The sequence below is a fragment of the Lytechinus pictus genome, chromosome 19, assembly GCF_037042905.1.
Source record: "Lytechinus pictus isolate F3 Inbred chromosome 19, Lp3.0, whole genome shotgun sequence".
Taxonomy (NCBI): domain Eukaryota; kingdom Metazoa; phylum Echinodermata; class Echinoidea; order Temnopleuroida; family Toxopneustidae; genus Lytechinus; species Lytechinus pictus.
In genome coordinates, this window is record NC_087263.1 from 14662039 (window position 1) to 14677145 (window position 15107).

The 15107-nt window shown below is 38.6% G+C and overlaps 1 protein-coding gene across 1 annotated transcript in view; it reads right to left on the minus strand.

The window, feature by feature from the left end:
• The window catches only part of LOC129283387 (uncharacterized), a 163236-nt gene that overhangs the window by 128789 nt on the left and 19340 nt on the right, over nucleotides 1-15107 (minus strand). Inside the window, exons 12-21 of the mRNA XM_064113673.1 lie at nucleotides 14297-14581; nucleotides 12107-12358; nucleotides 8985-9254; nucleotides 7172-7435; nucleotides 6591-6869; nucleotides 4954-5235; nucleotides 2583-2855; nucleotides 1880-2131; nucleotides 1335-1443; nucleotides 225-403 (exon numbers count right to left, since the gene is read on the minus strand). Of these exons, the coding sequence (XP_063969743.1) occupies nucleotides 225-403; nucleotides 1335-1443; nucleotides 1880-2131; nucleotides 2583-2855; nucleotides 4954-5235; nucleotides 6591-6869; nucleotides 7172-7435; nucleotides 8985-9254; nucleotides 12107-12358; nucleotides 14297-14581 (2445 nt within the window). The remainder of the gene's footprint in view (nucleotides 1-224; nucleotides 404-1334; nucleotides 1444-1879; nucleotides 2132-2582; nucleotides 2856-4953; nucleotides 5236-6590; nucleotides 6870-7171; nucleotides 7436-8984; nucleotides 9255-12106; nucleotides 12359-14296; nucleotides 14582-15107) is intronic.

Here is a 15107-nt window from a genome sequence, read left to right on the forward strand (position 1 = left end):
AATACTCCCCTTTTCTGGGTTTAGCAAAGCAGCTTTTAAAAGGGTTTTTCAAGGCATACTTTATACATCAATATCAAATAAGGCCAATTTCACCCTCTTGAAAAATTAGATATAAATAAAATCGAGAACAATTTTACCACACCCGGGTTGAGTGCAGCACAATCTGAATAGAAATCTTGCTGAAGGAAAATAACAGAAATGCACAAAATGCATAGAACACTCACTGCTTTGAGCCACTTCGGACAAAGCTTCACTATCTTGTACCGTATCATCCTGTCCGGTTACGGAAGTCAGGACCAAAGTATACTGCGTCTCCTGAAAGAGACCTTCCAGGGTCGTACTAGTCACGGTCATGCCCACCACTTTATTCTGACTTACTCCATTCATTGGAGTGTAGGTGATCCTGTGAAACAAACAGATTGACCATTAAGAATGTAAATTAGATGACCTTTGAAGGTTTGCAAGGTGGTACAGTAATCGAGGTCAGGTCCAGAGTGTACCAAGTTTCTTGAAAGAGACCTTCTAGCGTTGTATCAACCACTTTATTCTGACTTGCTCCATTCATGGGAGTGTACATGATTCTGAAAAACAAAAAGATTGACCATTAAGAATGTAAGTTCGATGACCTTTGAAGGTTTGCAAGGTGGTTCAGTAATCGAGGTTAGGTCCAAAGTGTACCAAGTTTCGTGAAAGAGACCTTCGAGCGTTGTACCAACCACTTTATTCTGACTTGCTCCATTCTTTGGAGCACAGGAAATTCTGTAAAACAAAAACATTGACCATCAAGAATGTAAGTTGGATGACCTTTAAAGGTTAGTATGGTGGTAGAGTTTCTGAGGTCAAGCACAAAGTGTACCGAGTTGTATTGAGTGAACTGAACAACCAACAAAGTTGCCAGAGAAGGTTCTCCGGAAATAATTAGAAAAATAATCTGGTCCTCAAAGATTAATATTTAGAAAATTGTTGTATCTGAAAGAGCAATTCTTCTTCTTCATACTGTCAAAATTTGAAGTTGTAAAAATAAATAAAAGACAAGATGTGAGAGTTTCTTTGACACCTTTTTTTCAGACAGCTTGGAAGTTTTACTTAGATTATACATCTCATGCTTGAGTGAACCCCAAACTTCAAACCTTCCTTTGTTCTTATTCTTTGAATCTCTCGCTGAATTTCTTTAACATTTGTTGAATTGATAAATTTTGACAACTTATATATGTATATCATTTCAAAGCCTAGGATGTGCTTCTTTAAGTTCAATAAAATCCCAAAATTCATTTGAAGCAGCTAATCGTTGGAAGGCAGATCACGTATGGAACTGAACAGCGCTAGGTACCTACCTAAAACCATTCCATTCTCCTTGTGCCGGAAGTTGCCAGCTGAGTCGGAAGCCGATTGTATTGCTAACATCAAGATCCTCGACAACCAGAGATGAAGGAGGAAAGGGAACTGTTAAAGACATAGAGTAATTGGAAACAGTTTATTCCTGAATTGCCATCACAAACATGTCCCCCCCAAAAAAAAAAAACGAATCCTTTCTTCTGATTAGTTTTAAATAGTGCAATATATACATGGAAATATCACTGGAATTCTCTTTTCCCTTTCTTTCTAACTAGTCAAAATGTGTCTATATTCATCAATTCAACAATATGATTTTTCAAATTAAGAATGGCCATTGTAAATTATGCAAATAAAGCAAGATTGAAGACGGAAATTAACACAAGTACAATTATCTTTGCAAGCAGTTGTGTTTGAAACATTTTTCGTTTGAAATTAGTGGTAGTCGGAAGCAGTCTTTATCATGATGATTGGTGGGATGAAATCTGTGCCGGTTAGGCCCAACCAGTGCTGACCACTGTAGCTATAGCGCTGTATCCGCACTCACCTGTGTTTTGAATGATGCTTGAAGTAATATCAGGCTCTGAAGGTGATTCTGAGATGAGAGTTATGTTATACATCCGGCCTGGGGTGAGATCCGTGAAATCGACTCGTCTATTCATGATATTTTCAGTACGAACCCCTTCGGAGGGATCAAGGGTGACCAAGTACTGGTCCACGTTTGGAACAGCACCCCAGCTGACGGTAATTGAAGTCATGGAGAAGGACTGGACGGTTATCTCACCGGGGTCAGGAGTGTCTAAGGAAAAAGGTAAAAAAAAAGCTTTTAATATGTGACCAGGCATGGCAAAAAAACGATAAAAAAACGAATCGTTCCGATTTGGGGGGGGGGTCTAAATTTTCGAAAAAATCATATTTTTCCAATTTAATCAGGACATTTGAAAGGTATGCTTTATAAACAGGTTTCACTGTATTAGAGGAACCTATCAATAAAGACACCTGCTCACAAAGACCACATATCTTGACTCCCTATGGTGGTCTTTATAAACAGGTTTCACTCTACTAGAGGAACCTATCAATAAAGACACCTGCTCACAAAGATCACCTATCTTGACTCTCTAGGATGGTCTTTATAAACAGGTTTCAGAGTATTAGAGGAACCTCTCCATAAAGACACCTGCTCACAAAGATCACCTATCTTGACTCCCTATGGTGGTTTTTACATGAAGGTTTCACTGTATTAAAATTACCTGTTGTTATGGAAACTGGGATGAAATCCATGAGGGGGAGACTCGTCAGTTCCGGGGAAGATAAAAACGAGTAGGCATCCACGGTGTACGTTTCCCCTGGAACAAGGTTTTCAAACGTGACTTGGAAATCTGCTGCGCCGGCGAGAATCTCTTTTGATTCGCCGTTGGCGGTGATGAAAACGCCATCGTAGTTGTCGGTCGGTGGTTCAAGCTCTACGGTAAACGAGAAGAAGCCTTTGGATATCTCGGATATACTCACAGGAGCTTTGGGCACTGAAGAAACAAACAATCAGGGAAAATTATAAAAGTTTAAATTTTATAGCATTTTAGTCATTCACTTTTTAAAAAATTTAAAAATATCACAAAAAACAGAATACATGTACATTCAAAATAAACAAACATTACAAGCAAAATTTTAAATTCAATATTTATCATATTTATCATTATAGGAAAAAATATGCAAGGAAATAGGGAATTTATGGAAAAAAGGAGAAAGGTCATGCCTTGTTATAAAGGTGGTCCAATTAATCACAGATTTTGCTTGAGAAGAATCTCTTGGTAACAAAAGCTTAGATCAATGGAGAAAATGATAATCATGAAATTGGTAGGCTACCCCACAATGAAGTAAATTTTCATTTTCACGACATATCTTTTTCCCTAAATTTCTTTGATATACATACATGTAATGTTAAATTGAATAGTAGTCCATGAGGAATAGAAAGGAATAAGGTAGAACTAGCATAGGTAGCAAAACACTATGGCCCGTATTCTGAAGTCAGGTTTAACTTAACCACTGTCTAAATTATGGGAAGCCAAAAGTGTTAAAATTTTTATTAAGATGTATGTTTCTTATGTTTACTGTGCTCTTTCCTGATTCATCGATGATGAAGACAATCATCTTTTTATACTTTCTAGACAATTATGAATGATTTGAGAGCCAAATGAGCTGAAATATGATATCTCTACCATTAGTGATTTATGTAACAATTGGCTATTCATACTTAAACCACAACTTTAAACCTGAGTTTAATTTAAAACCCAACTTCAGAATACGGGTCTATGATACATGTAGTATTGTAGTTTTTGGACAAGGTGCTCTAGAAACAGACTTTTATTAACTCTTTGCCCAAGTTGTTCGACTAGAGTCACATACAGCAGGCTGCCAAGTTCCACTCAAGTCACATTCTACTCACAATGCAGAGTGTATTAAGTCTATCGTTCATATACACACAAGATCTATGATGTCATAGATGAACAACTCTCCCCTTTTGGACACTGAAAATATACCCCAAAACATCTCTTTTTGCTCATTCTAATCATATGACAAACGATTCATCAATGATATAATGTTGTGAAACCTCTGTACTTGTCCTCTCATAAAGAGAACACCTCACCTTGTGATAGATTCTATAAAAGTGAGAATATAAGTGAAATAAGTACTAAAGCAATGAGGGAGTTGTACGTGTGTGCAATCACAGATCTTGGTCGCATTGCCAATGGGAGGATCTACATGGCATTAGTGATCTCAATATTCAAATGCTCATAACTTTCTTATTATTCATTCAATCTTCCTCAAACTTTCAACAATATGTTTCTTTGATTTTTCTCTTTGATATGGATTCAGCTGGTTTCAAGGGTTTCATTCTCCTTTAAAAGCGATTGTGAGCTGAATAAGCATAGTCTATGCAAATCCCTTCTTAAGGTTGCCCCTTGAAATTAATGTGGCGTTGGAGTGATTCTGTCTGTGGCGGGCAAAGAGTTAAAGTATTTTCATAGGTATCCCCATGGCTTGATAATAATATGAAACATTTATCTAGTGCTTGATACAATGTTTCTAAGCACTGCATACTATTACCCTGGCTTTAGAATGGCCAGCCTGATAAACATGCATGTTTGAAGGTAAAAGACAGTAGTTGCAGCAAACAATTAATTCATGAGAAAGTCTTTTAAATCAAGGATAATTGCCACAATATCATCATATATCTAGATCTGGTACATTAATGTAAACTTATCTTTATGAAAACATGAAATCTTAGCCCAAACCAATAATTCTGATATTCACTTACACAGAAAAGCATATGTCGGACAGTGTATTAACATTGCATGGACAAATATCCGGCATGTATGGAATTCTGTGCTTATTTTGCTCATTTCTCAGCAATTAAGCATTTTCTTCCAGAGCCATTTGGCACATATTTTTTAATTTACAGTGTACACATATATTTTTTTTATTTTCACAAACACAAACACTTGGGTGGTAGTTTTATTGGATTCTGTTCGAACTCATTTCTAGATCGTTACGACAACTTGAATTTATCTTTAACATTTAAAGGTACCATTAACTTTTATGCAACGGGGCCCCAGTACTCACAAGTAACAAATGTGGTAGTTGTGGTCGCCTCCACTGACAGAGTGTCGCCTCTAATGACTTCAAGTTCCACGTCATAACTTGTACCTCCAAGTAGGTCGATGACCTCTACAAAGTATATCCCTTCAGTAACATCGATGGTTTGGCTGGCAGCTGAACCATCTGTAGGGGTGTACGTTATCCGAAATCGCACGCCGGTACTCTCAAAATTATTTGCCGTAAATTGCAACGATGCTTCCGTGTCGAGGATGTTGACTGCCACAATCTCCAAATCTTCCAAAAAATCTGCGGGGGAAAAAGATTGGAATTTCTTACTTTCAGTAACTGAAAAAAAAACATAAAGGCCAATACTACAAACCCCAGTTTAGCTTTATGGTCAAAGTCTGGGCAAAACTTATGGGAAGCTAAATTTTACAGTAGGTATTTTATTAATGCCAAAATACTACTTTATCTGTTTACAGAGAACCTTTCCTGGCAACTTATGGTGGCTGGTCAGATATAATACTACCAACCTCAGTCCCATATGACAACATGAGCCAAGATTACACTACTTTGGTGAGTTGCCGTGGCAAAAAGAGCTAAGAATAGCGCACCAATGAAATTCTATGAAGGTATTAATTTTGTTACATTTCTACTTTGAATGCATTAGGGCCATTCCACAGTCAGTCACATTACACTTACGTGTCTTTTCTAATACTTGGTGCTGTCAGCTTTACAAGGGTGAGTCTTTTTGTAATTAATACTGTCAATTTATCTTGACAACTCGAGCTTTACAACAATACATATAGAAAGGTTGTATGCTGTATATCGTGGACGCCATGACGTCCCAAAAATCGGTCAGTTGCATTACACAAAAGGACATAAAAAATAAGTGACTGATTACTTATAATGGTTCTTTCAATAAAAATCCCTTCACCAATTTCAATACCTGCAAAACATTACTTACATATATACATCTCAAATAAGACATTTGAATTTGGGAAGCATCTTCAAGCTTCTTTTGTTGATACAAGACTCTGGTCAAATTTGACATTTTTAAACCCTTCCACAACTTATATTAAAAAATTTTCTTTTAATATGATGTAAAATTATGACCTTCAGATTAACTTACAGAAAATTTTACAAAACAAACAATAGTTTTCTGTTAAATTGAAAATAAGTGAAAAATAAATACATGTAGTCCCATGTATTTAACTTCCTGTATGGTTTGGATTCTCTTATTAGGAGATGCGTAAGAAAAAAATTGAGGCTTATTATGACCACCTTTTGTATTTATGTACTTCCTTAGAAATTAGTATAAATAACAAATCTCGATTCAGATGTGAAATAGAGCCAATATAAATTTTTGGAAAATGTCCATTTTTGCTTGGAATCGCCCATTAGCATGTTAATATACCAATATACTTGGTCAACTGTTAAATACCAGTCAGTGGTGGACCCATTATTGTTTTTTGTGGATCTAATGAAAAGCAAAATCAAAATTAATATATGAATAACCAAGACATCAAAGTTGGAGCTTATCTCATTAAATATTACACCACCATGTCACTTTAATGTAAATGACCTTTTTTCAGATCATGCTCCGAATCATCTATTCAAGCGCAGAATGGAACTACGAACTGGACTATTCACACACTAACCTGTCGTTGTAACGATCTGGAAAGGAGCGCCAAACGTCTGACAGTTACTAGCTTGCCCGGAGAGACTGACCACTTGAATGTCGTAAATGGTTCCAGGTCGAAGGCTTTCGATTACATAACTCTGTTCAGTGACTACGATAGGGTAGTTCCCAGGCGTAGGAGGGGGGATCACCCTTAATTCAAAGCCATCCGATGTTGCGCCGTCTGGGATATCCCACAAGAGACTAATTGACGTGGAAGTCACAGATGTCATCTGGGCATATGCAACCGCTTCAGGTACTGTGTTGGAGAAAATGATCAAAAACAACCAAAATTATGAATATGAATGAACAAAAGTGAAAGGACTCACAGATGAAAGGACTCACAGATGTAATCTGTGAGTCAAAGTTGGCCAAGTTTGATGTAATCAAACTTGGCCAATTTATCAAAGTAGATTCATACCTGCCTTACTAAATATGAAAGACTGAACTTTATGATAAATCCAGCCAACACCGTTCAATTGGAATAAATTGAAACCGGATTTAAAACTTTGGATAACTGACTGACTAGATGACGGCAGTCACATGCATACATTTACTTACATGATCTCACATCCTTGGAGTTTGCTGCTTGAACAACATCAGCGCTATCAATGATCTCTATGGTCACTTCATACAGTGTGGCCGGCTGCACGTCAAATGTGTGGGAGGTGACAGAATCGGAATTGAGATAGGACGCTTCAGCTAATATGGTATCGGAGTCCTTCTCTTGGATGTAGACGCGATGGGTGTATGGTGTCTGCCGGGTCCATCTTATCGTGATGGAGTGGGTAGTGAATTCATCCACCACAGGAACACCTAAAGAAACTGCAAGTAGACGAAGAAGAGGTAGAACAGAATGAAAGGAAAGAAGAGGGAAAGGAAACAGAAAGAGGAGGGAAGAAGACAAAGTACAAGCAGGGAGGAAGAAAAAAGAGGAGAAGGGGATGTTATGAATAAAGTAGTAGAAGAAGATAAAGGAAAAAGAAGAAAACAAAGAATAAGAATTAAAAAAAAAAAGAGCAGAGAAGAAACAGACGGGGGAGGAGAAGATGAAATAAATAAGAGAAAGGGAGAAAAATAAGATGAAGATGAAGTAGAAGAGGAAGAGGAAGAAGGAAAGGGGAAGGAGGAGAAGAAGATGAAATGAATGAGAAAGAGGAAGGGAGAAAAATAAGATGAAGATGAAGTATAAGAGGAAGAAGAAAAGGAGGAGGAGAATGAGGAGAATGAGGAGGATAGGGATGATATTGGCACAGAAGACAAAATAAAAGATGATAACAAAGAAGGTTAAAATGAAGGAGCAAAGGATTGATATCATAAAGAATTGTCTACGTTGATATCAATTATAATTTTATATGTTCATTGAAATATGATCATTCTAAACAGGGACCCATCTTACGAAGAGTTGTGATTGATCCAATCAACCTCAACTGTGGAAATCAATGATTTTCATATTTCTTCCCACATACAAACTTGCAGTGTCTTTTGTAAACAGAGAGGAAGCACACCAAATTGCCAAGACAATAATGAATGCATGAGTATATATCATATCTAGAAAACATTTTGAACAAAATAATGTGCGTATTTAGATGGTGGACTTGCTGGCTTTCGATAGTTGTTGCTGATCGGATCAATCGCAACTCTTTGTAAGATGGGGCCCAGATGATGTTACAATAGGCATTTGCACCAACTTTTGAACAAATGTTGAATCAACAGTATTGGATAAACTTTTATTGAAGTGAAAAGGGATTTCCCAGGACTCTTTTCTCATTTTTTGAGAGCTCTTTTGAGCATTTCAGGAGCAAAATTGCCCCAAGCCCCCATGTAATTTTTTTCCCTGCAGGGGGGAAGTTGTGGTCTAGTGGTTACGACTCTCATCCTTCAATCACAGATACATGTGTTCAAATCCCAGCGATGGAGTGTTTTCCTTCAGCAAGAAATTTACCCACATTGTGCTGCACTCAACCCAGGTGAGATGAATGGGTACCTGGCAAGATAAATTCCTTGAATGCACCAAGTGCCATAAGCAGCTGGAGGTACAGACAGGGTAAAATATAGTATGCCATTGAATAGGCATATTGTAAATGCTATACAGTGCACCACAGAAAAAAGGGAAACTAATTCAGTGTAACTTTTTGCCATTATAATCATCAATTTGCTTTTTGGGAGGTAAATCAATGAAAGATTATGCTTCCCCTCTATCATTTGAAGTCCATCTCAACATCCATAATGAAAGGAGAGAAGAATATCTTCCATTGATGTACAGCCCATGAAGCATATTAATGATCATAATGGCGAACAAATTACAATGAATTATAATGGTTTCTTTTTTTCTGGGACGCACTGTATATTATTGCTATTATCAATAATTTACCAGGTGATGTTACAACTGATTGTTGTCTAGTGTCACTTCTCTGTGACAGTCCTCCTGCATAGACCTCTACGGATAGGGTGACAGTGTATGTGACACCCGGCTCCAGGAACTCAATCTTCTTTTCAGTTTCCGAAGGAAGTAGGTAATCCCTTCCCTGCGATCCATACTCTATCAAGATGATATCAGCCTCTCCGGCCCCCAGAACGATGTTAGAAACAGTGATAGTGTCGCTTGTTCCTTCCAAGTCAAAGCTGGACACTTCTGCGGGCTCTGTAAAGAGGGGGAGCGGAAATATAATAAATGCTCGGCAAATTGCCATGTAGTCTAAACCCACTTTGTCTCAAACAACAAATCCTAGCTCGTCTTACGTCCCTTGTCAAAAGTCAGAACGTCATTCGTGCAGGAATCCCACAAGCAGCCTTTCATTACCAATTCTCACACTTTGACATAGAGTACCGAAGTGATGACGCCGCAAAAATAAACCTTTTTGTATTTCAGCGTTTTTATACCATACCCAGGGGTGTGAGTGGTCACAAATAAAAAGATCTGAAAAAAGCTGAAGAGTGTTGAAAAAGTCTGAAATAGAAAGAGCTCCATACTTTTTGTAAAGAGGAAGGCCAAAAATAAGCTGAAATTAAGCTGAAAATCAAAACAAAAAAATCTGAACTCTCACGGCCCTGCATACCTCGGCAGGACATGATGAAAAAGACTCGGTACAGAGTTTTGACAAGGTACCTTACCCTGTTTGTCTTGGTCATTTGGTTTAATAACCATGTTGCGTCGTCTAAGACCCCTGTTACACCGGATTAAGTAAGTAGTCTCGGGGCGCCCTAGGCCATTCTCGGGCAGGTTTCTAATCCGGTGTAAACGCACAAAACTACCTGAGACACCTTCTCAGAAAACCATCTCGTACCAACTCTCGATGTGTTCCGAGACCGGTCTCAGGGCGCCCTGAGACTGCTTTGGATTCGGTGTAAATGCAAACCTGCCCAAGACTGGTCCGAGACAGGTTCGCTTGATGCGCAACACATGGAAGGATTATCCAAACAATAAACACAGCGCGCGCTTGGCGCCCTGCCAAACCTCTCTCGGACAGCTTGTGTAATTCGGTGTAAATGCACATAAAGCTGTCTTGAGGCTTCCTGAGACTCGTTACGTGTACGATTCTAGTGTAATAGGGGGTCAATGGTGGCGCTGGGAGTTGTGTGGGCGTGAGTGTGGACGTCGGAGGAATTGGTGGCGCCACCAATTCCTCCGACGTCAGCACTCACGCCCACACAATTCCCAGCACCACCATTGACCACCCGCCGCCGACCAAGGAGGAATTGTTGGCGCACCAATTCCTCCGACGTCCGCACTCACGCCCACACAACTCCCAGCGCCACCATTGACCACCCGTCCCGACCAAGCCCACCACCGATTCCTTCGACGTCCGCATTCTCGACTTAAGTACCCACACTCGTTTTGCATCCTTCACTCCTGAAGACGGACAGTCATCCTGCCCAAAATGTCGAGTAACCTCTCTTCACTTCTTCCTGCTACTACTCAAACCATCGCTACTCAAGCCATATTCAGCTGATCTCATCTGGTTTACAGTCCTTTTCAGGACTTCACTCACTTTCAAGTAAAGAATACCTCTAATTTCCTCTTTTGCATCCTTTCTCATATTTCCATTTTAATTTTTCTGCCTGTATTTCCTTTCCCTTCTTCATATTACACATGGTGAACCGTAAACCTTCTCCACGTTAATTCTCTCTTATTTTCATAGATTAACAGAGGAAAACAAGTGGAATGCCTCTCAGTCTGGCGGTCTCACATGCATCACGCGATTCAATATAGCAGCAGTGCTGACTTTGAAAACTACTATAAAATAATCATTCACAAAAAACACCATTCATATAATGATACAATACTACGTTCATTGGCATTTGACCTTGATCATGTGACCTAAAACTTGTCAGTGATACTTGATTACCCCTATATCCACATTTATAAACTATATCTATAAACTTTGAAAGGTCATGTGACCTGCAATTCCCACAAGATGTTCAGTGATACTTGGTTACTCTTAATCAGATCCATAAAATTTCAAAGTTACATGTATGATGGTAATTCAACAGATTCCCCCACATGGCCAAAGTTCATTGACCTTTGACGTCGGTCATGTGACCTGAAATTCGCACAGGAGGTTCAGTGATACTTGCTTACTCTTAAATCCAAGTTTTATGAACATTCAAAGTTATGATGGTAATTCAACAAATACCCCCCAACTTGGCCAAAGTTCATTGACCTTACATGACCTTTGACCTTAATCATGTGACCTGAAACTCGCACAGGCTATTCAGTGATACTTGATTACTCTTATGTCCAAGTTTCATGAATCAGATCCATAAACTTCCAAAGTTATGATGGTAATTCAACAGATACTCCCAATTTTGCCAAAGTTCATTGACCCTAAACGACCTTTGACCTTGGTCATGTGGCATGAAACTCATGCAGGATGTTTAGTAATACTTGATTAACCTTGTGTCCAAGTTTTATGAACTAGGTCCATTTATTTTCAAAGTTATGATGACATTTCAAAAACTTAACCTTAGGTTAAGATTTTGATGTTGATTCCCCCAACATGGTCTAAGTTCATTGACCCTAAATGACCTTTGACCTTGGTCATGTGACGTAAAACTCAGGCAGATTGTTTAGTAATACTTGATTAATCTTATGGCCAAGTTTCATGAACTAGGTCCATATACTTTCTTAGTTATGCTGTCATTTCAAAAACTTAACCTTCGGTTAAGATTTGGTGTTGACGCCGCCGCCGCCGGAAAAGCGGCGCCTATAGTCTCACTCTGCTATGCAGGTGAGACAAAAATGATTATTGTTTGTATCCTCGGTAACTTCTGAGGCGTTGTACAACACAAATAGCAAATATTCTCATTCGTGCAATGGTGCAACATTTTGCATTCGGTGAAAGAAATAGACACTCTATGCAACTCCGCTAACGCCCCGTTGAATGGAGCATCTTTCTTTCACCTCATGCGAAATCTCGCATCATCGCACTCATGCCTATTCGCTATTTGTATACTAATTCCATCACTGAGGTGCATAATTTGTACCATACTCACTTAGCAAGACATATTGGATGCCAATGGTTTCAAGTACAGCACCTTGAGCACCCACAGTAACAGCATTTAATTCCAATCTCAGCAGCGCCCCGGGTGTATAACCTGTGGCTGTGTATGGTAGGTCTCCAGGACTGATTGAATTAGGGTTTCCTACACCATCATATAATTCGTACGAGATAACATCTGGAAGACCGTCCACGGTCAATACAAAGCCAGTGGTCGTCACACTGCTGATGGAGAATGGTCTTGGGGCTGGAAGACAAAAGATGATATAAAAAGAAGGTGAAGTGCATTTTTTTTTTTAAAGAGAGCAATTTACTTTTCACTTGCAGTAAGAGCTTCAAAGATATGGGTGATTAACTCAACTTGCAACTAGGCATTTAACCCTAATTTAACTGGGCTATTTCGGACCCATGTCCCGTAACACAAAGGTTAGCGATCAATGGCACGCTTGATTTTCACAGTTGATTGTACACTGTAGTCAATGCAATCAACCGTAGAAAAATGTTCTACGATCATTGCTAAGCTTTGTGTTACGGGCCCAAGGTTATACTGGGGGTGAATTTGCCCCCCCCCCTTCAGGGGCCTGTTTCATAAAGAGCTACAGCTGCTGTAACTTTGCCATTATGGCAACTACCATGGCAACAGGGCTCAGCAGCCAATCAAAATCAAGGTTACCATGGTAGTTGCCGTAATGGCAAAGTTACAAGAGTTGTAACTCTTTATGAAACAGGCCGCTGATCTCGGCTGCTGATTGCATGATCGCCGCGAAAATTTGCATGCGTGTAAAGCCCTGATGTAAATTACAAGACTGTATAGTAAAATTTTCAAAAAATTAATTGTATATAATTTTTTAATTAATCAATAAAGCAAATAAGCACATGAAATTTGCGGTCAATTTTTTTTTGCCTTTAACCCTAAATAGAGTGGGCTATTTCGATGTCTAAAAAGACCCTTATGATCTCAGCCGTCGATCGCGCGGTCGCGATGAAAATTGGCACGCGCGTTACCCATGGCATAATCTACAAAACTACAAGATCAAATTCTGCGAAAAATCTCATTGCTAATTAATTATGCTAATTTATGTGTAAAATCAAAAGTTTGCTCTAATTAACTTAATAATGCCCCTAAAATGCAAATTTTTGGTACACAGACACTTAATATGAATATGATCAAGTGTACTAAATATCAAAATCACATTTATTTTCTTTTGTGTTTTATTGTTTTCTTAATTTCTTATGTATTTCTTTGTTTTTCGATTTTCTGTTTTTCATTGTTTTTTCAATGGAAATTGTTGAGGACTTTATTTTGACCATAAATAAGATGGAATTGATTGATTTCAATCAGTAAAAGGAAAAATAATGATACATTTATGAATTTTGGCTAAAAACACTTTTTGCATTGGGTTTGTACACAAATTCACGCTTTTGAGCAATTTTGGGTCTGCATGCACTTACGAAAGGTTGTGTAATTTCGGAACCGTGAACCCGAGACGTGAATGTAAAAAGTCAGTGAGCGACGCTGTCGAAAAAATTTGGCATAGTGGATTCATCACGAAAAATTTCGAGGAGGGGGGGCTGAATCAGCCCCCCCCCCCCCCCCCCCCGTCTTCTTAGGGTTAACTCACTTTATATAGCTACTGGTGAAAATATCAACTATTATATTTCTAACAAATACAGATGTATCTAGAAAAAAAGGCCAAAGCATGATTAATTTCCTATATATTTTATTGTTTTTTAATTCGTATGTATTTCTTTGTTCTTTAGAACCTTTGTTTTCTATTGTTTTTTCGATGAACTTTGTCGGGGACCTTTGCAATCATAAATAGCATAAAATAAATAAATTCAAACATATAATCAGACATTTATGATTTTTGGGTTGAAAACACAATTTGCATTGACTTTGTACACGGAATCACGTTTTTGAGCAATTTTGGGTCTGACATGCCTTTACAAAATGTTGTGTATTACTGAGCACTGCAACTTTGGTCTCACAAGATGCGCAAGACTATAAAGAAAAAAAGTCAACAACGACGCGGTCAAAAAATTTTGCACATAGTGTTGAAATTCGTCAAAGAGGGTCAAATTGACCCCCCCCCCCAGTTAAGTATGGGTTAAGTACAACTCTATTGTCATCTTTTTGACACACTCCCTAGGGAGCTATCACGCCTCGTACTATTGGTATACTTACGTGTGGTGACCTGGACTGTCTCTGGGTAACTCTCTTCCTTCAATTGCATATCTCTGGCTATTGCAGTCACCGACACATCATATCCTGTTGAAGGCAGAACACCCTCAAAGACGTACCTAGGTTCCAAGCTCGCAAGGACCAGGACAGAAGTTGCGTCACCACCTCCCGTCGGAGCAAGTTGAAGGCGGTAACTGGTCACTTCGCCAGCGCCCGGTTGCCAAGTTACAGTGATGGTCGGAGATGAGTCTGAGGGCACGGCGACTACAGAAGTAGGTGTGCTGGGTACTAAGATAGAAATATTTCTGAGATAAGTATTCGGATGGATCTAACTACAGCTCGAAAAATCAATTATAAGATCCCTTATACACATTGACTTGGAGTTGTGTCTGGTTGCAAATCTTTAAGCAATTAGGACCCTAGGACTATCTTCATAAAGAGTTCTGTGCAACTTTAACAGTCATCCTTTAACTAGCATTACCGTACAAATGAAATTAAAAATCATTATTTCATTAATCATTACACAGTTGAGCACATCACCTCAGCATGATCAAAGGGAAATGGTGCTGGATACTGTATGCATGTAAATTGTATAACAAAATAATTTTGAAGGTTGATGTATTTTTGGAAATCAATACTCAAAATTTGAACATCCCACATATTCATCAGGAGTAAACTACAATTTATTCCTGACGAATGAATAGGATATCAAACAGAGTTTTTTTCTTTTTTATATAATTGCATGTCCTTGATTGGCAAAACATGCATTGAAGCATCAGAATTATTTTGTTAACATTAAAGCCAACACATGAAA